Source organism: Electrophorus electricus, chromosome 25 (assembly GCF_013358815.1).
Source record: "Electrophorus electricus isolate fEleEle1 chromosome 25, fEleEle1.pri, whole genome shotgun sequence".
Classification (NCBI taxonomy): Eukaryota; Metazoa; Chordata; class Actinopteri; order Gymnotiformes; family Gymnotidae; genus Electrophorus; species Electrophorus electricus.
This window is the reverse complement of record NC_049559.1, coordinates 257,263-283,724: the sequence shown is the minus strand read 5'-3', so window position 1 is coordinate 283,724 and position 26,462 is coordinate 257,263. Positions and strand designations below refer to the sequence as shown.

The 26,462-nt window shown below is 43.8% G+C and overlaps 1 protein-coding gene across 3 annotated transcripts in view; it reads left to right on the top strand.

Moving 5' to 3' along the window:
* frmpd4 (FERM and PDZ domain containing 4) overlaps positions 1 to 26,462 on the top strand; it is a 45,138-nt gene that overhangs the window by 5,419 nt on the left and 13,257 nt on the right. The window contains exons 2-7 of one of the 3 annotated variants that reach the window (XM_035522800.1): positions 15,803 to 15,919; positions 22,923 to 23,089; positions 23,472 to 23,574; positions 24,588 to 24,633; positions 25,820 to 25,924; positions 26,284 to 26,391. In XM_035522800.1, the coding sequence (XP_035378693.1) occupies positions 15,803 to 15,919; positions 22,923 to 23,089; positions 23,472 to 23,574; positions 24,588 to 24,633; positions 25,820 to 25,924; positions 26,284 to 26,391 (646 nt within the window). Of the gene's footprint in view, positions 1 to 15,802; positions 15,920 to 22,922; positions 23,090 to 23,471; positions 23,598 to 24,587; positions 24,634 to 25,819; positions 25,925 to 26,283; positions 26,392 to 26,462 lie in introns of those variants that run through there. The other 2 variants (XM_035522801.1, XM_027028239.2) reach the window with 2 other exon arrangements.

Sequence of the window (26,462 nt, the reverse complement as noted above, 5' to 3'; positions counted from 1 at the left end):
CTAAGTGGGATACACCACCCAAAGATGGTGGAAAGTGACCGTGTTAAGATCCTGTGAGACTTCCAGATACAGACAAAATAGTAACGCTAACCAACCGAACATAGTAGTGATGGTTAAACAGCAGAAGAGCACTGTAGTACCATCATGCTGAAAATGAAAGAGCTGCAATTACCCAAAGCATCTTCATCAAAAGTTTACTGAGTAGCTGAAAAATAATTAGATTTGTGATTACCACTGTTATATTGGTTAGGCTGATACAGAATGAACTGATCTAATCATGCTATTACTGTTCATAGGTTGTATAGAACACAGTCTTAAGAACACTTTAAAATCCCATTTAACATGTCTACGTTTCCGTCTTAGTACCTGATTAGTTGGACAGTATCTCATTAGGTTGAACTGGATTGTAAAATAGTAACACAATCTGAATGCATCTAGCTAGTTATTAACTGGCAGGATCAGGTTTATATTTGTGTTAAATGGGATTTTGTTTTATCAGAGTTCTTTAAGGCTGCATTCTTTACAACCAGCAGTAGCCAAATGTGCAAGAATACGAAGCACGAATAGGCCAATTGTTCATTCTGTACCACCAGTGACAAAACCATGGTAATTGCAAATCCCCTTTTACGTGTCCCACAGAAACAAGACTTCGTATGTGTTGTGACACTTTTCCATTGTGACTGGATTTGCAGCATTTCTTAAGTATGTTTTTTTCCGAATTTGCACCGTGTTTTCCGAAATGTAGTGCATGTGTTATCATTTTGATAAATATGTTTTGTGTTGTTTCTGCACATGTTTTAATTTGCAGCGTGATTGGTAACATCCTGTATGATGGGTCTTCCTAGCTACCATACCATGATAGATGTGGTGATCCCAAGTAATACCAACATCAGCAGCAAGGAACACAAAAAGCTCAAGAAATACCAAGGGCTCAGAGAAGAGCTGGAAAAGATGTGGAAGGTGAAGGCAACAGTGGTTCCCGTGGTAACCGGAGCACTAGGGGCTGTGACCCCTAAACTAGGAGAATGGCTCGATGAGATCCCAGGAGCAACATCTGAGTTCTCTGTCCAGAGGAGTGCAGTCCTGAGAACAGACATTTTTTTTTTTACCACACAAGTATTGCTATTCAGAATCACTCTTTTCTCTGTTTGAATTTACACGCCCCATTTGCATGTCAGTAAGACATTCTGAATAAGACCATAGTGGTACATGTAGGTAAGAAGTTCTGGATAAGACCATACTGGTACATGTAGGTATAATGTTCTGTATAAGACCATACTGGTACATGTAGGTATGATGTTCTGTATAAGAGCATAGTGGTACATGTAGGTAAGATGTTCTGGATAAGACCATACTAGTAAATGTAGGTAAGATGATCTGGATATAAGCATAGTGGTACATGTAGGTAAGATGTTCTGGATAAGACCATACTGGTAAATGTAGGTAAGATGATCTGGATATAAGCATAGTGGTACATGTAGGTAAGATGTTCTGGATAAGACCATACTGGTACATGTAGGTAAGATGATCTGGATATGAGCATAGTGGTACATATAGGTAAGATGTTCTGGATAAGACCATACTAGTACATGTTCTGGATAATGGTACATAGTAATGGACATGGTACACATTCTGCATAGTATGTTTTGTCTACATACACATAAGGAACAGTTAAATGGCGTGAAATGATTATTATATGATGGAAACTGTCACTGTATTTAAAGTCAGTGTGGCAGCAACATAGTGCATCAGGCATACAGATGAAGGTCTTCTGTCATGATTCAGAGTGGCAAGTGAGCCTATCACAGTAAAACGTCAAATACTACTGATTATACAATTTAATTTTATATTTAAACTCAGATTTCAGAAAACAGATGGAACAAAACAGATTGAATCCATTAGTCTGTAGAGTTTTTCTCTTTAGATGCAGCCACGCATGACTTATATGACAGGTATGGATCACTCATACATTTTGTTTAGGCCTAAAAGAATAGAGATTTTTTTATTTTTATTTTAAAATGACAGATTTTAAAATATTTAAATTTAGATTTAGATTTTAGTTCACACTTAAGGACCAGTAATGTGATACTCAGCATAAACTCAACATAAATATTTAATCACTACTAATATGACCAGACCTTGTTACTGTGCTGATGGGCACCTGACTGACACTAATTCAAATATGAAGCATAAGATATGAAGTATCTTATTGTTTACTGTACATCATTGTTTACTGTATAGTTGTATGCTAATAGGACAGAAAAACCATGTACAGTTGCGTTAGTATGTGTGCGTTAGTATGAAGTTTCTGTTCATGCAAAAGTTTCTAAATGTGTCTTTGCACACCTATGTACATCTCAGAGGCATTTTACAAGCTTACACAAAAGCAGTGTGAGCAAAAAGTGGCCTTTATTATGCAAGTAACTCTAGTAGAATGACCTTTGACTTATTATGACCTTTGACTTGATTGCTTGTCCGCACTGCATTAGGTCTTCTGAGGCAGGCTGGTAATTTTCCATTTTTCTGTTGATTACATCATAGCACTCACACATAAAGGGTTCTTGTCTGTCACTGAAGGGACTGAAATACTGTGCTGTCTTGTAACTGTGTCAGTGTTCCTGAGCCACTGAGCAAGCAGCTATCTTTGCTCCAGCTGCAGTACATTAATGCCCTAAAGAATAATCGCATATTAATAAAACAGTTAATAAATTTCTGGTACTGTTAATACTGTGTAATTGCCTTATAACAAGGTCTTGTCAAATGTGAATAATGCTGTAACCTCAGAAAATACTAATAGTGCAGTAAAATGAGTAGTGAAGCTTCTAACTGAGGGATAAGCAAGTTTGGACAGTGTGTTAGGACAGTGTGTTAGGACAGTGTGTTTGGACAGTCTGATAGGACAGTGTGTTAGGACAGTGTGCTTGGACAGAGTGTTAGGACAGTATGTTTGGACAGTGTTTGGACAGTGTGTTAGGACAGTGTGTTATGATGGTCTGTTAGGACAGTGTGTTAGGACAGTGTTTTAGGATGGTCTGTTAGTACGGTGTGTTAGAACAGTATGTTAGGACAGTCTGTTAGGACATTGTGTTAGGACAGTGTGTTAGGATGGTCTGTTAGGACAGTGTGTTAGGACAGTGTGTTAGGATTGTCTGTTAGGACAGTGTGTTAGGACAGTGTGTTAGGATTGTCTGTTAGGACAGTGTGTTAGGACATTGTGTTAGGACAGTGTGTTAGGATTGTCTGTTAGAACAGTGTGTTAGGACAGTGTGTTAGGACAGTGTGTTAGGATTGTCTGTTAGAACAGTGTGTTAGGAAAGTGTGTTAGGAGGGTGTGTTAGGACAGTGTGTTAGGATGGTCTGTTGCTACTCTTGTTAGATGCCATGTCCAGACCTGATTGCCAAATGCTGTTCACAAATTGTTTATGTGCATAACAAGCTTATAGAAAACAATATGTATACATAGCATTGCTTGTTTTAGATGAGGATAAGAGAAACTCCCTGATTGGATCTTTTGTTGAAAGAAAGGGGGGACTTTCTTGATCACTAAAGGCAACCTGCTTGGTGATTGGTGTCAGGGAGCAGGATTAATTTCACCTAAAGTCTCCTCTCCACTCTTGGGGATTACTGGACTAAATTATTTATCCAGTGCAAAGAAATACCACCTATGCTGTGAAAGTGCTGGTATAGTACCACTATTCTCACTGCTCTGTAAATACACAGAACTATTGTCAATGAATTTAAACATGCATTTTATGTACAACACATCCTAGAATTATATAAATGTAGTGATTAGTTACTGAGTAGTGTTCAGTAGTTCAGCAGTAGTGTTCAGTATTTCAGTAGTTCAGTAGTAGTGTTCAATAGTTCAGTTGTCACAGGAAGCAGAAATTTTAATGCAATTTATTTATATAATGTTTTAGTTTGCTTGTTTTGTTTGTTTTGTTTTGGATGGGGTTTTTTTTTTTTTTTTTTTTTTTTTTTTTTGCAACAGCAATTATCACAAAGCAGCTCGAGAGCAACCATATCCTCCTCTGGTTGACTCCACACCAGGAACAAGCAATAAAGAACTAAATAAGTAAGTAGAAGTAAGTAAGAAGTAAGCAAAAGAGGTCTATTCACTGTGGTGGAGAAGTGGGTGGAGGTGGGAGGATCCACAGCAGCAACATGACACCAGGAGTAGATGGATCTCAGCAGGGAGACAGGACAGATTATTAGTCATGGCCAAAAACTGCAGTGTGTAAAATAGGGGATATAATGTGTAAGGGGGAACTTTGGCAGATCTGGCTCTGACAGTAAAGTGAACGGATAAAATATTCCTGGAGTGGAAAAGGCTGCCTGAGAAATAGTATTTGCATGAGCTTCAAATGAGAGACCAGGATCCATAATTACACAAAGATCGTTAACTATTAAAACTGGTGCAGCCAGAAGACCATCAATGTTTAGTACATAATCTGAGAGTTTACTCCTGGCTGCCTGTGGGCCTGATAGAAGTATCTCTGTTTTGTCAGGATTAAGGGAGAGAAGGTTCCTCAACATCCAGTGTCTGATATCCTTTATGCATTCATCAATAATACTAAGCTGAAATAGGTCCTCTGGTTTGGCTGACGTATAACTGAGTATCATCAGTATAGCAGTGGAAACCAGCACAGTGTTTACATATAATGTCACCTAGAGGTAATATATATAGAAAAAATCAGGGGACCTAGAACGGACCCTTGTAGGACACCAAAACTTGCCTTTAAGTGTGCTGAAAAATCACAGTTTTTTACAAACTGGAAGTAGTCAGTTAAGTAAGATATAAACTAGTAAATGGTAATTCCCTTAATCCCAGTAACATTTTCATCCATATCCAAATATTGTGATCTACAGTATCCAATGAGGTAAAGCAATATATGCAAAAAGACACAAGCATTATCAGTGTAGTTGGTAACGATGTTCCCTCTGCTGCAGGGGACTGGGGTTCAGCCCCTTTCTAGGCAAACACTCTGCTATACCAATAAGAGTCCTTGGGCAAGACTCCCAAACACTACACTTGCATACACCTGTAATATGACTGAAAAAGAACGTCTGCCAAATGCAGAAATGGAATCAGGTCATTACTACATTTAATCAACACTGATGAGGTCTAATCCCTGACTGCAAAGCTTCATGTATCTGATCCTGATGCAAGTATAACCTTAACTGCTGAGCTGCAGCTTCTTCTGGGATCTTAGAAACAAAGAGAAGGTCTGAAATTGGCCTACAGTTTGACAAAACTAATACAAAATAGAATTGTCCAAAATTAAATTGATTTAAAGTAATAAATGACTACTTTATGGAGGCAATATATTACCAGGCTAATAGTAAATGTTACAAGGACCTGACCCATTCCTGACCCTTACACTGACCCTACCCTGACCCTAACATTGACCTTAATTCTAACTTCCTAAAGGATCTTACTCGTCAGAGCTCACAAGTACACCCAACCTTAAGTATTGTATTTTAAAAAATACCATTATGGTATTTACTCTAAACTATAATACTTTGTCTTTGGGCTATTTACAAAGGTGAATAGCATGTCATGTTTTAATGTATGGCACTGTTAGGCCTGAATGCACAGTGATGGGGAGGCAGCTTACTATGCTAATGCACACTCATGCACACTAATGCCCACTAATGCACACTCATACACACTCATGCACACTAACACCCACTAATGTACACTCATGCACACTCATGCACACTAACACCCACTAATGCACACTCATCTATAGTCATGTACACTAATACACACTAATGCACACTCATGTACAATCATGCACACTAATGCACACTCATGTACACTAATACACACTAATGCACACTCATATGCACTAATGCACTCATGCACACTCATCTACACTAATGCACACTCCTGTACACTCATATACACTCATGCACACTAATATACAATGACACACACTCATGTACACTAATGCACAGTAAAGCACACTCATGCACATTAATGCACACTAATACATACACATGCACACTCATACACAATAATGCACACTAAAGCATAGTAATGCACACTGATGAACACTAATGCTAGTCATAAATTGTGCAGCATGCATTCCTTCACAGGCATACCGTGGCCCCACACTGCACAGTGGAGCTGAGCATCATTTATTAATGCATGCCAAGTAGTTTTGTTTTCGCCTTCTGCTGCAGGAAGTTCACAGTGCCTCTCAGTTCAGTTCCATCAAACCGACAGGGACATACAAATGTTTAAAATACAATGCAGGACACGACTATCAGAGAAATGCCATCCAGCAGCTCAGCAGAGCACATTCTTAAGAAATGAGCTTCAAACATTTGGCTGAACCAACGAACGCTTCTGGAAATGCGTCATTTGAAACTGTGAGTTGATTCATGTCTTTGTTTTCTGCAGAAAAATAGAATAATGACTGCGATGGAATTTTTCTGAGTGTCACAGTCATTGCTTGCTTTGGAATTTAATCAGTAGAGCTTTACAGCTTGTTATCCTGTTCACCTGACCCATTCACCTGTGCTTCATATCTACAACACAATTGTCTGAGTTTGCAGAGAAAACTATGGATGTTACATTTTTAACCTAAATGAATGTTATGGACACAGCTGGGCTGAGAGTTCTGGGCTGTTATCGCTGTTCAGTGTTCAGGCTGCATGCAGTTTTTCTTCCTCAGATCCCACCACAAAACCCTAGAAATCATTAGGCTCATTAAGATGCTGGGAATATTCAGATCTTTAAATGTCATACCAAACCCCTTGTCCAAACATGCCTAGTAAAATATGAAAGTGAACATATGTCAGTAAATCAGTTAGCATGACAAAATAACTTGCTTTTGCATTTGTGGTTAAATGATCATTTTACCTAAAAAAAATGTAGCTACATTATGAAAGAATCAGAATATATTTAATATATAAAATAGATATTTTTTTTGTTTATTTCTCCACATGATGCACCATTATTGTCTGCCATTGCATCAGCAGGTGTCATTTATTTTAGCATAAGAAGTGTCTTAGGCCCGGCGGGGCTTAGCCTTGTATAGGCCTTACATGTGGTGTCCAGTTTTTTTGCCTGTCAGAGTGAATAATGACACTGGGGCTTCCGAGCTACTTAATGCACAATGTGCATTTTAAAACATCATGAAATTCATTTGACTTGTACTCTAGAATGACATTTAATATCCAGCCCTTGCAATGCTGAAACAGTCTAATCATTTATTGATTTATTCATTGAGTAGCAGAGAAGCACGCTCCGGGTAAGAGGTGGCTACAGGTTGGCTATATTTATGATGCACTGAATTTGTGCAGAGTTATTTTGCCTTCACATAGTCAGACATCCCTGAAGGGTCTGATTATGAGTTGGTGGTAGGGGAACACAGTCAGACTTTTGCTTTATGTTATGACTTGCTGCCAAGTAACCAATCAATTAACAACCAAAGAAACTCTTGCAAAATAGAATGTACTAAAGACAGCATAATATATCTTGTTGTATGGTGTGTCATACTATATAAAGTCTTATTCTAACAAATAGTTTGCCTTCTAGTATTTTGCTAATGACTGAATTAATAACAGCTGCCAAAATTGATCAAATTTTAGCCTATTTTATGTGTGACCTAAATAATGATAATATTTAAAATAACAGTGAGTATATAGTGTCACTCAGTGATTTAAACCACATTGCTGTTATAGTTAACACATCTCTCAAGCTTTTGCTCAGATGGAAAAACACTTTATGTAAGGATCGGTGCCAGGCCGAGGTCCCCTCCAGACATCAGAGGGAGGCCTTGAGTCAGGCACGCTACTAATCAGGCTTGATGCCCAACAGCTGGGCTAGACCTATATAAGCCCGGTGACCCAGTCACTCAGTGCTGGGTCTTTGCTAAGGTTTTGAGCCAAGCGCCTAGATGGTAACTTTAGGTATTGAGGTCTGTGAGCCCTTGTGCTACGCCTCTTTTCTGCTGTGTGAGGGTGTCTGTGTTTTTACACATCCCCTCTCTTCTTCAGTTTTCCCTCGAGTCTGTCTCTCTCCCAAGGCTCCCCTTGGCCGTTACAGTTCCTCCCTGTTTTCTGGTTTTGTTTGGGAAGTTGTAGTTTGGTTTTCCCCAGTGCATCGGGGCTGCCATTCTGCCCATGGCATCCTTGCTTCTCCCTTTTCCCACGCTCAGCGTGGTGTTTAGTTTTTCCTCTAGTTTTTTGTCCTCCATTCCTTTGAAGGGTGATATATGCGCAGGTAGTTTTATAGCTGCTGCAGTCTAGTGGGTATTTGTTTGCCTTACAACAAATCAGCCAGGGTTCAGCTCTCTAACTTTTGGTTATTTACTTTTCTTGTTTTACCTGTTCTAAGATCTAACTGTTTTGGACACAGGCCAATCCTGCCTAGCTTGCGTTCAGAGCCGTCGCTCCCTGCTCCCGAGCAGCTAGGCTGGTGAGGCAGGAGGTTGTAGGGGGTTCCTCCTCCAATGCTCACTGGCTTTCGAGCAGCACTGTTCTCGGCTCCCCACAGAGCGAGCGAAGGTGTACGTCATCTTCCTTCTGACTGGGTGGGCCCTGGCATGGGCCACCCTGGTCTGGGAATACCAAACTGACATATGTTCCAGGCATTTGTGGACTCGGGAGTGGCGGGCAACATTCTTGGCGCTGGGATAGCTAACAATTTAGCCCTGCCATTGATCCCACTGGACGAACCCTTACCCATTGCTGCCATCGATGGTCAGTCCCTTGAGCCAAGCGTTGTTAGCCATGAGACTCGTCCAGTCACGTTGTGAGTCGGCCCACACACTGAACAGATTGCGCTGTTTATTATCCATGTTCCCAACTTTCAGCTGATTTTGGGGTACCCCTGGCTTCAGCGACATAATCCCCATGTTGACCAGCTAAGCCGGTGAGTGCTGTCTTGGGGTTTGACATGTCAGACCTCCTGTTTGCAGCTACCCAAGCCTTGGTCTGGGTCCAGTCATGATCCCGGCGGTCCAGACCTGTCTTGAGTCCCAGAGGAATACTGGGACCTTGGGGAAGCATTTAGCAAACAGAAGGCCCAACTAATGCCTCCCCACCAGCCATATGACATGGCCATGAACCTCCTCTCGGGCTCCAGTCCCCCTAGAGGGCGCTTATTCTCCCTTTTGGGGCCCGAACGTCAGGCAATGGACGAATACATACAGGAAGCCATATGGGAATCCATTGCCTCTCGTGACGTCAGCATTCGAGACACTACAGCAGGCCTCCATTTTTACTAAACTGGACCTGCAGAGTGCCTACAACTTGAGAATCCGAGAGGGAGACAAGTGGAAGATGGCATTCATCACCCCCTTTGGGCACTACGAATACCTCGTCATGCCATTTGAGTTGATGAACGGCCCCACCATCTTCCAACAGTACATCAATGAGGTCTTATGGGAAGCCCTTGACAGGAACGTGTTCGTCTACTTAGACAACTTTTTGATCTACAGCCAAATGGTAGACAAACATGTTACCTATGTTAGGCGGGTCCCCCAGCTCCTGCTCGAGAACCACCTCTTCATCAAGCTGGAGAAGTCCACATTCCATGTGCAAACCATTTCCTTTTTGGGATTTGTCATCTCCCACAATGCGTTATGCATGGACCCTGCCAAGGCAAGGGCTGTGGAGAACTGGTCCAATGCTTCCCGGGCTTCACGAACTTTTACCACAGGTTCGTGAAGAACTTTAGCATGGTTGTAGCCCCACTGACCACGTTGACCAGGAAGACGTCTGGTCAGTTCTGCTGGTCGACCGAAGCCCAGCAGGCGTTCGAAGAACTAAAGCACCATTTAATCACAGCTCCTATTCTTCGGCTCGCTGATGCAGAGCTTCCATTTATCATTGAGGTGGATGCATCTGAGGTGGGTATTGGTGCAGTTCTGTCCCAGCAATCAGGAGAGGACAAAAAACTGCATCCCTGCGCCTACTTCTCTTGGCGTCTGTCCCCGGCAGAAAGCAACGTGGGTGACAGTGAATTACTGGCGGTCAAGCTTGCACTCCAGGAGTGGAGGCACTGGCTGGAGGGGGCAAAACACCCCTTCCTGGTCTGGACAGAGCACAAGAACTTGGCTTACATACAGCAGACCAAGAGACTTAATCCGCACCAGGCCAGATGGGGACTGTTCTTTGCCTAGTTTGATTTTACTTTAAGTTTTAAGTTTCAAGTTTATTTGTCACATACATAGTCATACACAGTATAACTCGCAGTGAAATGGTGGAGAGTGCTCTGTCCAAACTGAGGGAAAAAAAACAAAAAACAGGGCGCATAGAGAAATATACATTCTATATATATACAAAATATATTAACAATGTATGTACAATATATGTATATTATGTTTATATACACAATGTACAATGTATATATGGATATGTATATATGTATGTACACAATGTACAGTTGCATTTTACAATTGAACCTATTTACAGTTACCTGTTACATGGTGGTGGTGGTCCCCACAGTTTATCAGTTTCCCTGATTCAGGGCCTGAATGGCCTGTGGGAAGAAGCTCCTCTTCAGTCTCTCTGTCTTGGTCTTCAGGGAGCGAAAGCGCCTCCCTGACCTCAACAGAGAGAAGAGTCTATTGTTGGGATGGGTGGGGTCCTTCACAATCCTCCTGGCCTTGGTCTGGCACCGCTTGTAATAGATGGTCTGCAGGTCAGGAAGTTCCATGTGATGCGCTCTGCTGAATGCACCACCCTTTGGAGTGCTTGTCTGTCCTGCTTGGTGCTGTTCCCAAACCAGACTGTGATGTTCCCCGTGAGGATGCTCTCGATAGTGCAGGTGTAGAAGTTCCGCAGTACCTTGGAGGGCAGTCTGAAGTCTCTTAGGTGTCTGAAGTGGTAAAGACGCTGACGAGCCTTCTTTGCCAGGGAGTTGGTATGGCGGGACCAGCACAGGTCCTGTGAGATGTGAACACCAAGGTACCTGAAACTTTTTACTCTCTCCACCATGGTTCCACTGATCCTCACAAGTTGGTAGTGCCGCTCCTGCTTCTTGCTGCAATCCACGATCAGGCCCATGACGATGGTGTCGTCAGCAAACTTGACAATGATGGTGGAGCTAGAAGTGGCTGTGCAGTCGTAGGTGTACAGTGAGTAGAGCAGGGGGCTTAGGACACAACCCTGAGGAGCTCCAGTGCTGAGGGTGAGGGTGGATGAGACACAGTTGCCCACCCGTACTGATTCTGGTCTGTCTGTTAGGAAGTTGGAGATCCAGTCGCACAGGGATGGATGTATGCAGTCCTAGATCCTCCAACTTAGTAGTGAGTAGGGAGGGGATGACGATACGGAGAGTCACGGAGAGATTGAAGATGTCGGTGAATACCGGTGCTAGCTGATCTGCGCAGGCTTTGAGGACCCTCCCGCAGATACCGTCTGGTCCCACCGCCTTCCTGGTATTCACCCTTTTAAACACTCTCCTCACGTCACTCTCCGTGATGATGAGAGGGCGCTGTTCTATGGTGGGCTCTGCGCCTGCGCTGCTGGCTGCGCCGATAGTCCCATTAGCACTAGCGCTGTTAGCATTGACGCTGCTAGCATAAGCGCTGTTAGCGTTAGCGCTGCTAGCATTAGCGCTACTAGATGTAGCCTCGAAGCGAGCGAAGAATGTGTTCAGCTCGTTCGCCAGAGACTCATCCGCACTCATTAGTCCAGAGGGTGGGCTCCTGTAGTCCATGATCGTCCGTAGTCCCTACCACAGGGATCTAGAGCCACTTTGCTGGAACTGTGTCTCTAGTTTCCTCCCGTAGCGCAGCTTCGCCTCCCTCACCGCCCTGCGCACTCCGTATGCCGCAGACTTGTACTCGTCCATGTTCCTGCTGATGATCCCCATGTTGTAGGCAACAGTGCGAGAGTTCAGAGTCTGTCGATTGTTGGGGGCAGAAGCCAGCTTGTCCTTTGGCTTCCATCCCCAATCCAACTGCCAGACCGAAATGGTTAACCAGTACTTGGAGCGCACCCTCCACTGTCTGGCATCTTCCTGTCCATCCTCTTGGTCTGAGCAACGTTTATGGGCAGTTTGCCAACAACACCCTCTGGAACTCCTCCTTAGGCATGTCACCATTCGAGTGCCAGTACAGGTATGTGCCGCCCATGTTTCCCGACCAGGAGGCCAACGTGGCTGTTCGGTCTGCTGAGCAGACAGTCAGGCGCTGCTGCTTAGCCTGGCGAAGGGCATGCAGGGCTCTTTTATCTGCCACTGCTGCTCAAAAAACATTATGCTGACAAGAGACAGCGACCAGAGCTGACTTATCGGCTTGTACAGCAGGTTTGGCTATCGGCCAAGGACCTGCCTTTGCGTGGGAATCCCCGCAAATTCGCTCCTCGCTACATCAGGCCATTCAAGGTCCTTCACTGCATAAACCCTGTTTCTTATCGCCTTGCCCTTCCCCCATTGTTGAGGGTCCACCCCACTTTCCACGTGTCTTGCCTTAGGCCCATATTGTGTTCAGTGGGCCACTCCAACCCACCGGGTGCGTGCATGGTGGACGGTGCGCCGGCATACACGGTCAAGTGTCTCTTAGACGTCCGGCGGGTTCGTGGTGGAGTCCAGCATCTGATGGACTGGGAGGGATACGGGCCCGAGGAGCGGTCCTGGGTCCCCTCCTGTCACATCCTTGACCTTGAGCTCATTCGGGCTTTTTAGCGGGATCATGCGGCTGGCCTTGGGACGTCAGGAGCCGCCCCTTCCAAGGGGTGGGGGGGGTCCTGTAAGGATTGGCACCAGGCCGAGGCCCCTTCCGGCCACCAGAGGGAGAGGCCTCGAGTCAGGCACACCACTAATCAGGCTTGATGCCCAACAGCTGGGCTAGACCTTATATAAGCCCGGTGACCCAGTCACTCAGTGCTGAGTTTTGTTAAAGTTTTGAGCCAAGCTCCTAGCCGGTTACTCTGGGTTTTGAGGTCTGTGAGCCGTTGTGCTGCGCCTCTCTTCTGCTCTGCGAGGGTGTCTGTGTTTTTACATGTCCCCTCCCCTCTCCAGTTTTCCCCTCTCTACCAATGCTCCGCTCCACAATGTGAAAAACATGACCCCATCATTTGGTAACAAAACATATGTAGGGAACTAGATAATATTGTATAAAAATATGACATTTTTTTATGGTATAGCATTTTACAAACCTCTGAAAATAAGAAGATGATTGATTTAAATAAGAAGATATATTATCTCAAAATAATAATGTGCATTTTTACCTCACATCTCATGTCCTGTTAACCTGACAGGTTTTTTTCTTTTGTTAAGAGAAGTGCAACACTGTCTGTACTCGCCCAGAGGACCATTTAAGGTCGCCAGAAAAAATGCAGTACATACCAGCACTACAGACACACTATGAATGCAGTACATACCAGCACTACAGACACACTATGAAGGCAGTACATACCAGCACTACAGACACACTATGAATGCAGTACATACATACCAGCACTACAGACACACTATGAATGCAGTACATACCAGCACTACAGACACACTATGAAGGCAGTACATACCAGCACTACAGACACACTATGAAGGCAGTACATACCAGCACTACAGACACACTATGAAGGCAGTACATACCAGCACTACAGACACACCTTAAGGCAGTACATACCAGCACACACACTCACACACACACACACAACAGACAGAAGCCTCAGGAGGATGAGGAAAGAGGGATGACCTATAGGCTTTAAATAATGCATAATACATACTAATATTACATAATATGTACTAATAATGCATAATACATACTAATATTACATAATATGTAGTAATAATACATGCTAATAATGCCTAATACATACTGATCATACATAATATGTACTAATAATATATAATACATACTAAAGTGCTGCCAGACAAGAGACATATCTTTCTGCCATCACTGTTGTATAACCTCTGTGTTCATATATTTGGGTGTGTGTGTGTGTACAACAGAATGTTAGTCTGACTATAGCTTTTACAGCAGCATGGTGTTTAAACTTTTTTTTAATCCTAATAAAACAGTACTTTCCAGCTTGTTGTAGTGGTTGCTGGAGAGGTTTCGATCATCTCACTGCTCAATAATTCATTTTCATTTTTTGGGGGTTAAAGCACAGGAAGTTCCAAACATACCCAAAGTTAACTAAGTTTTGAAATACTTAGTGAGAGCCATTGTGACAGTCACAGCATGCAGACATTAACAGAGGGAAGTTAAAACCTGCCTGACACAGCTTTAACAGAGGTGAGTTAAACCCTGTATGACTCCAGGCTTTGTTCAATCTGTTCAGGTTTCATAACTGCAGGTGATTAGCATTAATATGAACCCTTAGTGTGAGTGAAATTGACTTTGTCTTCCCAGCAGCTGAGTGTGAAAGAGCCACAGGTGTAGTCGCCCAGGTGTAGTCTCCCAAGTGTAGTCTCCCAGGTGTAGTCTCCCAGGTGTAGTCTCCCAGGTGTAGTCTCCCAGGTGTAGTCTCCCAGGTGTAGTCACCTAGAGCCTTGAATGTTGTATGGACAATGTGATCTCACAATTGCAAATTCATAATAATTTACAGGACCAAATTCATATGAAATGCTAAAGATGTCTACTGTCAGGTTCCATATTGATACCTTTTGTTCTGATTGAATCCACTGTATTTGAATCCATTGACACCTCTCGCCCACATACTAAAACATACAAAGTTTTCCTGAGCTCTCCATGGACTTCAGGTTGGAATCTGATTATGCAACTCATAAACTCTCAGAAGAAGCCCTACAAATACGGATGGGAAAGAAAAAAAAAATTAAAAAATGAAAAAATAAATATATATATATGGTATTAATTTAACAGATACATTTTCTCCTCTATTCAGCGTCACATGCAGTGGGTGTAGCTACAGTAAACAAATGAAAGTAGATGAGAAGAGTGAGAGGCAGCTGTGAATCAAACACAATACATATTCAAACAAACGTCTTGACATCACATTATTACAAACAGATTTATATCATCAGTGTGATCCTGTCTAATGCCACAAATAAAGAACCACAGACCCTTCATGCAGCTTCCATGAACAACACTTTATAAACCACCCGAATTCCAGCTTGACCATCACTGAAGGGTCAAAGGTCATGGCACTCTTTCATCCCACCACTTGAAGTTGTTTTAAAGTGCCCTGTTCCATGGTGCAGTACTGTACAACAACGTCAAAAGGTTTCTATAGAATGGATTAATGTTCGGTGGTCTTGAATAAAATGTTGCATTAGGAAAGGCTTTTTCAAAAATGTATTGAAGCAGTTAGAATGAAAAACAGCTCTGAAAATAAAGCCCACCTGTGCAAGGTGTCTGTCTGATAACCTGGTGGAATGCCTGTCTATCAATCTAAATAAGGCACATGCCCACAGTGTTTAATTTCATGATTGAATTAATTAACATCCTTCCTTCCTTCCTTGCCTAGTTTTCTGCTCCAGAAGTTCAAACTGAACTGGAACATCAGTTTTAATCCAGTCGTGTTTATACTATGTGACTCTCCACACAAATCACAGCCCCCTCTCAGTTCAGAAAATTAAACATAATTTTAGAAACGTTTTGGCCTTCATGTTGACAGATGACAACAAGTGTAAAAGTCAAATCAAACAAGTGCAAAAGTCACATCTGGGTCTATAATAACCTCTAGATCTGTTTGCTAGAGCTCTTGTAAATGTCTTTGTTCTGGCCAGTGTTCTGGAGTGCACATTTATTTCCAGATAAAAAGTGTCCAAATACATATATTTGCCCAGAAGCATCTTGTTGATATATGAGTCACATAAGGCACCTGTTTCAATGCCTGTCTGAACCAGTCTCTTCTGCTGACCCCTCAGCCACAGGACCAAGACGCCGGGCTGCCCCCCACCCTCTGGGGACTGGAGCTCCTCCCATCGAGCCCTGGATGGCTGGGACATGGCTGCCAGTAGAAGTGGGCGTGACTGCTATATCGAGTGAGTAGTGTGTGTGTTTGTGCATGCCATCAGTACCTGGTTTCATTCCTGCAGGCAGTCTGCTGCCCCCTGTACACACACCACACTGGGTCTCCTCCCCCGTACACACACCACACTGGGTTTCCTCCCCCGTACACACACCACACTGGGTCTCCTCCCCTGTACACACACCACACTGGGTCTCCTCCCCCGTACACACACCACACTGGGTCTCCTCCCCCGTACACACACCACACTGGGTCTCCTCCCCCGTACACACACCACACTGGGTCTCCTCCCCCGTACACACACCACACTGGGTCTCGTCCCCCGTACACACACCACACTGGGTCTCCTCCCCCGTACACACACCTTGCTCAGATTTAGCACATGCTAGCCACATAAAGGCAGAGTGGGAGAGGGCAGGGGCCACTTTGATGTTTCCAAAATTCTGATACAGATCTTGTAGGGTTTCTGAGCATTAACATACTAGTCATAGAACAAGATTTATAGGGGAACATGCACAATTATTGCACCTGTGTTTCAAGTGAGAGAGATACGTTTAGCTAACACTTTTATCTAAAAAAAATTTTATCTAAAAAAACTTGCTCAGGGGTCCAACAGTGGAAACCTGGCAGCAGTGGGACTTGAACCAACAGCCTTCTGACTACCAGTTGAGTACCTTAAGCACTGAGCCACCACTGCCCACAATTGAAGCTCCTTGATGGTGAGACAGTGAGGCCTGTTTTGCTTTTCTTTCTTTCTTTTTCTGCTGCTCCTGGCAGTGAAAGGAAAGTGAATGCAGTCTCTCTGCTTCTAAAAATACAGGCGTACAGCTCACAGTCGCACACGTAGCTCTGTGAATCAGTGCAGCTCGCTCCTCTGCTCCAGTATCAAACAGCGCATCTCTGCTGCTCTGCCCAGGTCTGGCTCACACAGACGCATCTCACGGCTGAGTCCGGCCTGTGCTCGCTACATCTCACGGCTGACTCCGGCCTGTGCTCGCTACATCTCACGGCTGACTCCGGCCTGTGCTCGCTACATCTCACGGCTGACTCCCACCTGTTCTCACTAATCTCACAGCTGACTCCGGCCTGTGCTCGCTACATCGTTCTCACTAATCTCACGGCTGACTCCGGCCTGTGCTCGCTACATCTCACGGCTGACTCCCACCTGTTCTCACTAATCTCACGGCTGACTCCGGCCTGTGCTCGCTACATCTCACGGCTGACTCCCGCCTGTTCTCACTAATCTCACGGCTGACTCCGGCCTGTGCTCGCTACATCTCACGGCTGACTCCCGCCTGTTCTCACTAATCTCACGGCTGACTCCGGCCTGTGCTCGCTACATCTCACGGCTGACTCCCGCCTGTTCTCACTAATCTCACGGCTGACTCCGGCCTGTTCTCACTAATCTCACGGCTGACTCTGGCCTGTGCTCACTGGCTTTGTCTTCTTGGTGGTTGGGGAGGGAGTGAATATGGCTTGTTTTTTTTTTAAATTAGCCTCCCATGTAGGGAGCTGGTGGCACATGGCCTCTGGTCTCATGAGCATAAGGGAGTGGAGATCTGAAGTAAGGCTGAGCTGAGGCTTGGTGGAATTGCACAGCTGCGTGTGGAGACAGTGGGGATCGTGGGTGATCGTGGGTAATTATGGGTGCTTGTAGGTAATCGTGGCTGAACTAGCAGGTGCTCACAGGTAATCACAGGTGTTCGTGTTCACAGGTAATCACAGGTGTTCGTGTTCACAGGTAATCACAGGTGTTCGTGTTCACAGGTAATCACAGGTGTTCGTGTTCACAGGTAATCACAGGTGTTCGTGTTCACAGGTAATCACAGGTGTTCGTGTGCCTGTGTTGCCACTCTCCTTTCTTCCAACTCCACCTCCTGAGTTCCCAGCCTGAGTTAGTGGGTGAATGTGTTGAGCAGTATGTGCCAGAGCAAACTGGTGTGTTAAGTGTGTACGCATGTGTGTTAGAGTCAGGGTTATGCCTGGTGTGTTAAGTGTGTACGCATGTGTGTTAGAGTCAGGGTTATGCCTGGTGTGTTAAGTGTGTACGCATGTGTGTTAGAGTCAGGGTTATGCCTGGTGTGTTAAGTGTGTACGCATGTGTGTTAGAGTCAGGGTTATGCCTGGTGTGTTAAGTGTGTACGCATGTGTGTTAGAGTCAGGGTTATGCCTGGTGTGTTAAGTGTGTACGCATGTGTGTTAGAGTCAGGGTTATGCCTGGTGTGTTAAGTGTGTACATGTGTGTTTTAGGGTCAGGGTAATACCTGAGGTGTTAAGTGTGCATGTGTGTGTGTTAGGTTCAGGGTACTGCTGTATTAAGTGCTCATGCATGTGTGTTAGAGTCAGGGTTATGCCTGGTGTGTTAAGTGTGTACATGTGTGTTTTAGGGTCAGGGTAATACCTGAGGTGTTAAGTGTGCATGTGTGTGTGTTAGGTTCAGGGTACTGGTGTGTTAAGTGCTCATGTGTGTGTTAGAGTCAGGGTTATGCCTGGTGTGTTAAGTGTGTACATGTGTGTTAGAGTCAGGGTTATGCCTGGTGTGTTAAGTGTGTACGCATGTGTGTTAGGGTCAGGGTTATGCCTGGTGTGTTAAGTGTGTACGCATGTGTGTTAGGGTCAGGGTTATGCCTGGTGTGTTAAGTGTGTACGCATGTGTGTTAGGGTCAGGGTTATGCCTGGTGTGTTAAGTGTGTACGCATGTGTGTTAGGGTCAGGGTTATGCCTGGTGTGTTAAGTGTGTACGCATGTGTGTTAGGGTCAGGGTTATGCCTGGTGTGTTAAGTGTGTACGCATGTGTGTTAGGGTCAGGGTTATGCCTGGTGTGTTAAGTGTGTACGCATGTGTGTTAGGGTCAGGGTTATGCCTGGTGTGTTAAGTGTGTACGCATGTGTGTTAGAGTCAGGGTTATGCCTGGTGTGTTAAGTGTGTACGCATGTGTGTTAGGGTCAGGGTTATGCCTGGTGTGTTAAGTGTGTACGCATGTGTGTTAGGGTCAGGGTTATGCCTGGTGTGTTAAGTGTGTACATGTGTGTTTTAGGGTCAGGGTTATGCCTGGTGTGTTAAGTGTGTACGCATGTGTGTTAGGGTCAGGGTTATGCCTGGTGTGTTAAGTGTGTACATGTGTGTTTTAGGGTCAGGGTAATACCTGAGGTGTTAAGTGTGCATGTGTGTGTGTTAGGTTCAGGGTACTGGTGTGTTAAGTGCTCATGTGTGTGTGTTAGAGTCAGGGTTATGCCTGGTGTGTTAAGTGCTCATGCGTGTGTGTTAGAGTCAGGGTAATGCCTGGTGTGTTAAGTGTGTACATGTGTGTTAGGGTCAGGGTAATGCCTGGTGTGTTAAGTGTGCATGTGTGTGTGTTAGGGTCAGGTTACTGCTGTATTAAGTGCTCATGCATGTGTGTTAGAGTCAGGGTTATGCCTGGTGTGTTAAGTGCTCATGTGTGTGTGTTAGGGTCAGGGTAATGCCTGGTGTTAAGTGCTCATGTGTGTGTGTTAGAGTCAGGGTAATGCCTGGTGTTAAGTGCTCATGTGTGTGTGTTAGAGTCAGGGTAATGCCTGGTGTTAAGTGTTCATGTGTGTGTGTTAGAGTCAGGGTAATGCCTGGTGTTAAGTGCTCATGTGTGTGTTAGAGTCAGGGTAATGCCTGGTGTTAAGTGCTCATGTGTGTGTGTTAGAGTCAGGGTAATGCCTGGTGTTAAGTGTGTACATGTGTGTTAGGGTCAGGGTAATACCTGGTGTTAAGTGCTCATGTGTGTGTGTTAGGGTCAGGGTTATGCCTGGTGTTAAGTGCTCATGTGTGTGTGTTAGGGTCAGGGTAATGCCTGGTGTTAAGTGTGTACATGTGTGTTAGGGTCAGGGTAATGCCTGGTGTTAAGTGCTCATGTGTGTGTGTTAGGGTCAGGGTAATGCCTGGTGTTAAGTGTGTACATGTGTGTTAGAGTCAGGGTAATGCCTGGTGTTAAGTGCTCATGCGTGTGTGTTAGAGTCAGGGTAATGCCTGGTGTTAAGTGCTCATGCGTGTGTGTTAGGGTCAGGGTAATGCCTGGTGTTAAGTGCTCATGTGTGTGTGTTAGAGTCAGGGTAATGCCTGGTGTTAAGTGTGTACATGTGTGTTAGAGTCAGGGTAATGCCTGGTGTTAAGTGCTCATGTGTGTGTGTTAGAGTCAGGGTTATGCCTGGTGTGTTAAGTGCTCATGTGTGTGTGTGTTAGGGTCAGGGTAATGCCTGGTGTTAAGCGTGTTATTTATTTAAGGAGTGCTCTGCACTGAACACTACAGCAGTCACCATCAGCCCTCAGCCCACTACTGGCATCCTCTGTATAAGGGAACCGTGCACACCCGTAATCTGGCGTGACAGACAGTGTGTGGGTGAGGGCAGCTCTGAATTACATCCTCTCCATGTGGCCATGTGCTGATTTGATGACACACGGCTCCCTGCAGCTGCAGTTCCACTAGCGTTCGTACGTCAGTACAGTGTTGCCCTTTGGCCTGATAAGACTCCAGTGGATTCAGATGAGCACTATTTTATTGTGTGCTGTGTATAAAATGACCAATCAAAACCTTTCCAGACAGTTTATATATCAGTACAGATCCCTAAAACAAATCCATTTACTCCACTTTAGTTATTGTGCCAATTTGTGTAGTGTGACAGAAACTGATATTATCAGCATCAGTTTTACATTTTGCAGTAGTTTTACAAGTAATTATTTTACAGTTCATAAAGTTTGTAAAGGTTTACACCCTGATTTTTTTTATGCTGTGAACATGTTTGCCTTCCCTTACATGTTCTTTTTTTCACCTGTTTACCAACCCACAAACAGGTTTATTTGAAAGACTTTTAATTATCAAGAATATTTAAGAACAGTCAGAGATGTGGGAGAATTTCGGCTTTAACTAGAGACCTTAAAAACATCGTGTAAATGAATTAGCTATCGGATGTTAATGATTTCTACATTTCAAACAGCACAGCCCCCTTTTGCATGAGACAGCTCCATTCTGCCATCTAGTGTCTAAAAGCCATATAAGGTAGCTACTAGTTAACAACGTAAGCTTAACATTTTGGTTTCACCAGTCCTAAAAAGGTTTAGGGGTTAAAAAAAATAATTCAGAAGAAAAATTCATAAGGTGAGTTTAAAATATGAAGGCTTATTGCAAATATATAGAGCAGTGAACTCACAATAATGAGTTCTGTCAGAAGTCATAATCCACACTGTCTGTAATGACCATAATTTCTAAACATGTTACAGCTGAAGGTGGCTGAGGAGAGATTGATCAAGAGTTGTGTCTTTTTTCAGGCTTTTACCTTTGTTGATGCAGAATCGTCACAACACTGGTGCAGTTTTATGTTTGCAGTGGTGATAGAACACTACAGCACTGTGACTCCCCTGATCCCTAAAGTCTGATCGTGCTGGTCGGATGCCGTATGAGGCATTCTGTGTATTTTACCACCAGCACAGGGGTCTGAACATTAGTCATGTCACTTACAGGGGTAGTAATCAACCCTCCGGCCCCTCCGGTTCAGGTCCATCCTTCTTGTGTTATGGCTTGTTAATCCCTAGTCAGTCCAACCAGAATCCAATGTGCTGTACCACATTTTAAAGTTCCGCATGATCCACCAAGGCAGTGCCTGTGCTCCTCTGTGCTCTCCTGTGCTCCTCTGTGCTCTACAGTCTCAGGAACTAAAAGGGTGTCTCTGTATATGCAGTGGCTGATAACTCAGAGGCATGAAGAGAAACCAGAGCAGTCTGTTGAGTCAAAAAAAAGCAATGGAACAACTGAACCGAAATGCGACACAATAGGAAGGCGCCTTCCCTTTGCTCTTTGGTACACCAACCAGGCCATCATGTGGAACACTCTTAGTTTGCACAGGCACTGTTCAGGAGTTTGAAGACCCAGCTGCTAAGATACACCCTGAGGATGTAACTGGGACCAGATTAACATTTCCAGCTAAGAGTGTGTTACATTTTTAATGATTCCCCTGTCAGCAGCATCTTCCTGTGATTCCTCTGCTCACACATTTCCCTTGGTGTTGTGGAGAATTACAGTCATGGAGTCCAGAATGAGCACAGCCTCTCAGTGCCATCCTCATGCATTAACTCTGCGGGTGCAGCCGCACCACGTTAACGCGGTGGCACACGAGCGGCAAATGCTAGTGATTATCGGTCGGCTGTGATTAGCGGTCGTCAGGGTCCTCAAGCAGCGCCTGTAGCAGGTGGCTGACGATTGGAGAGAAGATGTTACACTTCCTGGTCGCTGGCACCCGTATGTTTTCACACAGTGCGCAATCTGTTGGGCTTGTCACTTAAGCCCTTCTCAATGTTCTGGTTCACAGACCACTCTTTTTACTAGGAGTTTGTTTGTCAAACAGCAAACTTGATTTGTGTGCAGTTTCTGTTATATTTGTGTGTGCCCTGAGGCTTGGGAGCTGTGGATTCGACTGTGATGCACAGAGTGGGTCCTCTCTCCCTTCCTTGTTTGTAGCCTGAAGCATTAATGGTAGGCCTTCAGCACGGGGTGTAGCGTGTGTCAGGCATGACAGGGAAGTGAGCACAGCCTTCCCACGGCTCTAATTAGCTAACAATGCTTGACTAGACGTTCACAGATTGTCCGCAGATGAACAATGGAGTTAAACAGTGACTTCAACAGGACACGCTGCTATGCAATCAGCCGCAGGTTGGCATTGTGTAAGGCACAGCCGTCGGATCCAAACTTGATAATCAATCCATTTCACGGGCCAGTATGCCATCAATAAGGGTACAGTGTGACAGCTTCACAAACCGATTTTTATCAGGTCCATCTGCTCATCAAGAAAGCAAAGTACACTAGCAATCTTTTCTTTAACTTCTAATTTTATAGTTTTAGGTTTTAGCTTTAGCAGACCCTTTTGTTTCCTGGTCACCCACCTCTCTCTCTTCCTTTGTCTCTCTCTCTCTCTCTCTCTCTCTCTCTCTCTCTCTCTCTCTCTCTCGCTCTCTCTCTCTTTTCTTTGCTATCTCCCTCCACCTCTTGCCCAATTCAGTCACTTGTCCCAGGCCAGTTCTCTGGAGGAGGTCCGTCTGGGTCTGGATGGGGAGAAGCTGATTCCTCCTGCCCCCCGGAAGGTGGAGATGAGACGGGATCCAGTGCTGGGTTTCGGCTTTGTGGCAGGCAGCGAGAAACCTGTGGTGGTTCGCTCCGTCACCCCCGGTAACCAGGAGCACTGAGATTCCCATCTGCCCTAGGTTTCCCTGTTATGCATGCATGTGTCAGTGGACTGCATCATCAAAGTTTCATAAGACTGTGGCGCTGACGTTAAGGTCCCATTAATATTCATTTCCTTATACATACAATCCTCCCATTTGGAATCGGTTCATTTTTAAAATCTTTTAATTGAATTTGGTTATTAATATGGGTCTCATGCAGTATGTGACATTGACCAAAGTATGTGGTTTACCAGCCATGATACTGACTTTATAGTAGGAGTTAATAATATGCAACAATCCCCATTTCAGTTTTCATTACGGTCGCATTGCTATCTGCACTGTACCTCCCTTGGCTCAGTTCCCAGCTGAGTTCCTGTTGTCCACAGGAGGTCCTTCAGAGGGCAGGCTATTTCCAGGAGACGAGATAGTCATGATAAACGCAGAGGCAGTTAGCTCTGCCCCCAGAGAACGAGTCATCGATCTGGTCAGGTACTGAACTTGGACACTGGCTGGTAAAATACACATCTATACATGTATTAATGGGGTATTTGGGGGGATATAAATCATTTTTGGGATTCATTTTGGGAAGAAGTAGTAAGTAGTTAGATATGGACCAATTTGTAAATGAAATTTATGTGTAAATAAAAATTCTTGAATGTTCTTATTTATTGTAAATTGTTTTAAATGTGTCATGAGAAGTATTTATTAAATTTAATAGATAACCTTAGTATTGTTTTGGTGTATTTGTTTGTCAAAAAAAATGCATGACTAGAAATTCATTTTAGTATTTTTGACATTGTCTGCTGTGGTGAAACTGCTGGTCCTTTGAACAGTTTCCTCAGCGTGTTCTCAGAGGTTTGAGGTTTGGTGCTTCTCGTATGTCTCAGCATGTTTTGTTGAGTGTCTAAGACCATCGATGTCCCAGGCTGGAGGTGAGCCCATGCTCAGACAGATCCTGCACTGCTTTGGCATGTAGCTGGTGGGAGACTGTCTCTGTCCAGGAGGACTAATTTTTTGCAACCTCTTTGCACTTTGTTATCTCCATTGCCTTCTAATGTCATGTCAAGAGAAAAAAAAACCCACTTAATTTTTGTGTGGGCATTTTCTGGAGCCTGGAGGATCTAAAACATGTACCTCAGATAAGGTGTTTGTATTCCATCAAACATGTACCTCAGATAAGGTGTTTGTATTCCATCAAACATGTACCTCAGATAAGGTGTTCGTATTCCATCAAACGTGTATCTCAGATAAGGTGTTTGTATTTCATCAGTCTTACTGCAGGCTTTTAGGCAGAACAGGTGCTGTGAATATCCTGCAGTCTTAAAAGCATCCGTTAATCTCTGGGGTTTATATCAGAGTGGAAAAAAGATCTTTGGCTTAATATTATGATCCAATTATCTCAGAGATATGTAGAACACAAGCATCTTAGTCACAAATTGGTGTAATGGTGTGAATTTTTTCTTTAAGTTGAGCTTTTTTAACCTGTCTTTTTCCTGTTTTAGGAGTTGTAAGGAGGCCATTGTTTTGACAGTTGTCCAACCGTACCCAGTAAGTGCTTCTCTTTACTGAATATTGAGAACATCCCAGTAAATAGTACTGAAACAATAATTAAAAGTAATATAACACGAGAGTGTGTTACCAAAATTAACATCAGGAGAAGCGTCACAGCAGTTGTTTAGTCACAGGCTCAAACTGTAGGCAAGTAAACTGTCTGTAGAGATGTTCAGACAGACACACGATTGTCTTATCATGAAATATTACACAGAATATTATGACCTATCCAAGAAACAAAACAGTAGCTGTTTATATCTCTCCTAAAGGTTAACATGCAGGTAAGTGCAAAGTCTTTAATTAGACTGAGTGTGGACTGTTCGAATCAGAGCTGTGCTTTTCTATCTTAGAGTAAATTCCAGAGGCTAAAATGGTCTAGCAGTGTATAAACTGAACAATTACATGCAAATCTGCACCAGAGAGACACAGCTATTAGATAAATGCCTCAAATCTGCACCAGAGAAACACAGCTATTAGATACATGCCTCAAATCTGCACCAGAGAAACACAGCTATTAGATACATGCCTCAAATCTGCACCAGAGAGATGCAGCTATTAGATGCATGCCTCAAATCTGCACCCAAGAGACACTGCAGGTACATTTTACCCTCCTGAAACTGGAGGAATGAGACCAGACATCCTACTAGGGTACTGCTGCATGTTAAACATGCAGGAAGCATGATCCTCAGCTCCTTCAGCGGGAAACAAAGATCAAAGACATCAGTTGAGCTCAGAGCACAAAAAGTGGTTCCTTATACAGGAAATAGCTGTTAGGCCCAAACAGTGGAGGCGTGTGTAATGTAGAAGACATTTGTTGAAACAGCTGCTCTGATGGTTCATGGATCTGCCCTCCCTCATAACCACACACAGCATACACACCTCATTCAGCTTTACAGAAGAATGTAACAGTTTTTTAAAGACAACTTTTTTATCTTTACTGACAGTATTAGCAGGGAATAAATATGAACTTTTATTTATTTATTTGAATTAGAAGTTAATGATAAGTGTATGATGTTTCTATATTTTGCAGTTGTAAACCTACTGTAGTTCAGAGCACAGTGATCAATCACTGCTTCTCTGTTTAACAGTTATCCGGTCGTGGACTACAAGCTGGTTTGCAGCTTTGATTAAAGTGAAGCGCCTGACTGAACTGTTACTCTGTGTGTCACACAATCTTCTCCAGTCACCCAAGTCTGCCTTTATCAGTGCTGCCAAAAAGGCCAAGCTGAAGTCCAACCCGGTCAAAGTACGCTTCGCAGAGGAGGTCATCATTAATGGACAGGTTCCTGTAAGTGGAAACCTTTGATTTCAGCTTTCACATGACATCCTGTGCTGGGAACCACACTGTGCCTCACTATGACAGGAGAACAATGAAGCCACATCGACCACTTCCTGCACACTGAACACTGAATTTCCTATCTTACTATCCTAACCTACCTTAGCTTTAGAAAATACATAAAATGCACAATATACTACACTCAGTGAAACAATCAAGAAGCGTAACCTCTGACATCCTTTTTAACGTTTACCCATAAATGATTTTATTTTCTGTTTTATCACATCATATTTATTGATGTATTTGTGGGGGATGAGAAGAAAATAATGACTCAGTGATTATCATCTTTATTATTAATTTACCATTTTCAGGAAACAGTGAAGGACAATTCACTTCTTTTCATGCCAAATGTTCTGAAGGTTTACCTTGAAAATGGGCAGACAAAATCCTTCAGGTTTGACTGCAACACCTCCATTAAGGTATTCCTGCATTAATATGAAAAAGCATATTAACCCACTTGATTTAAAATTTAAATCCATTCAGTCACGCC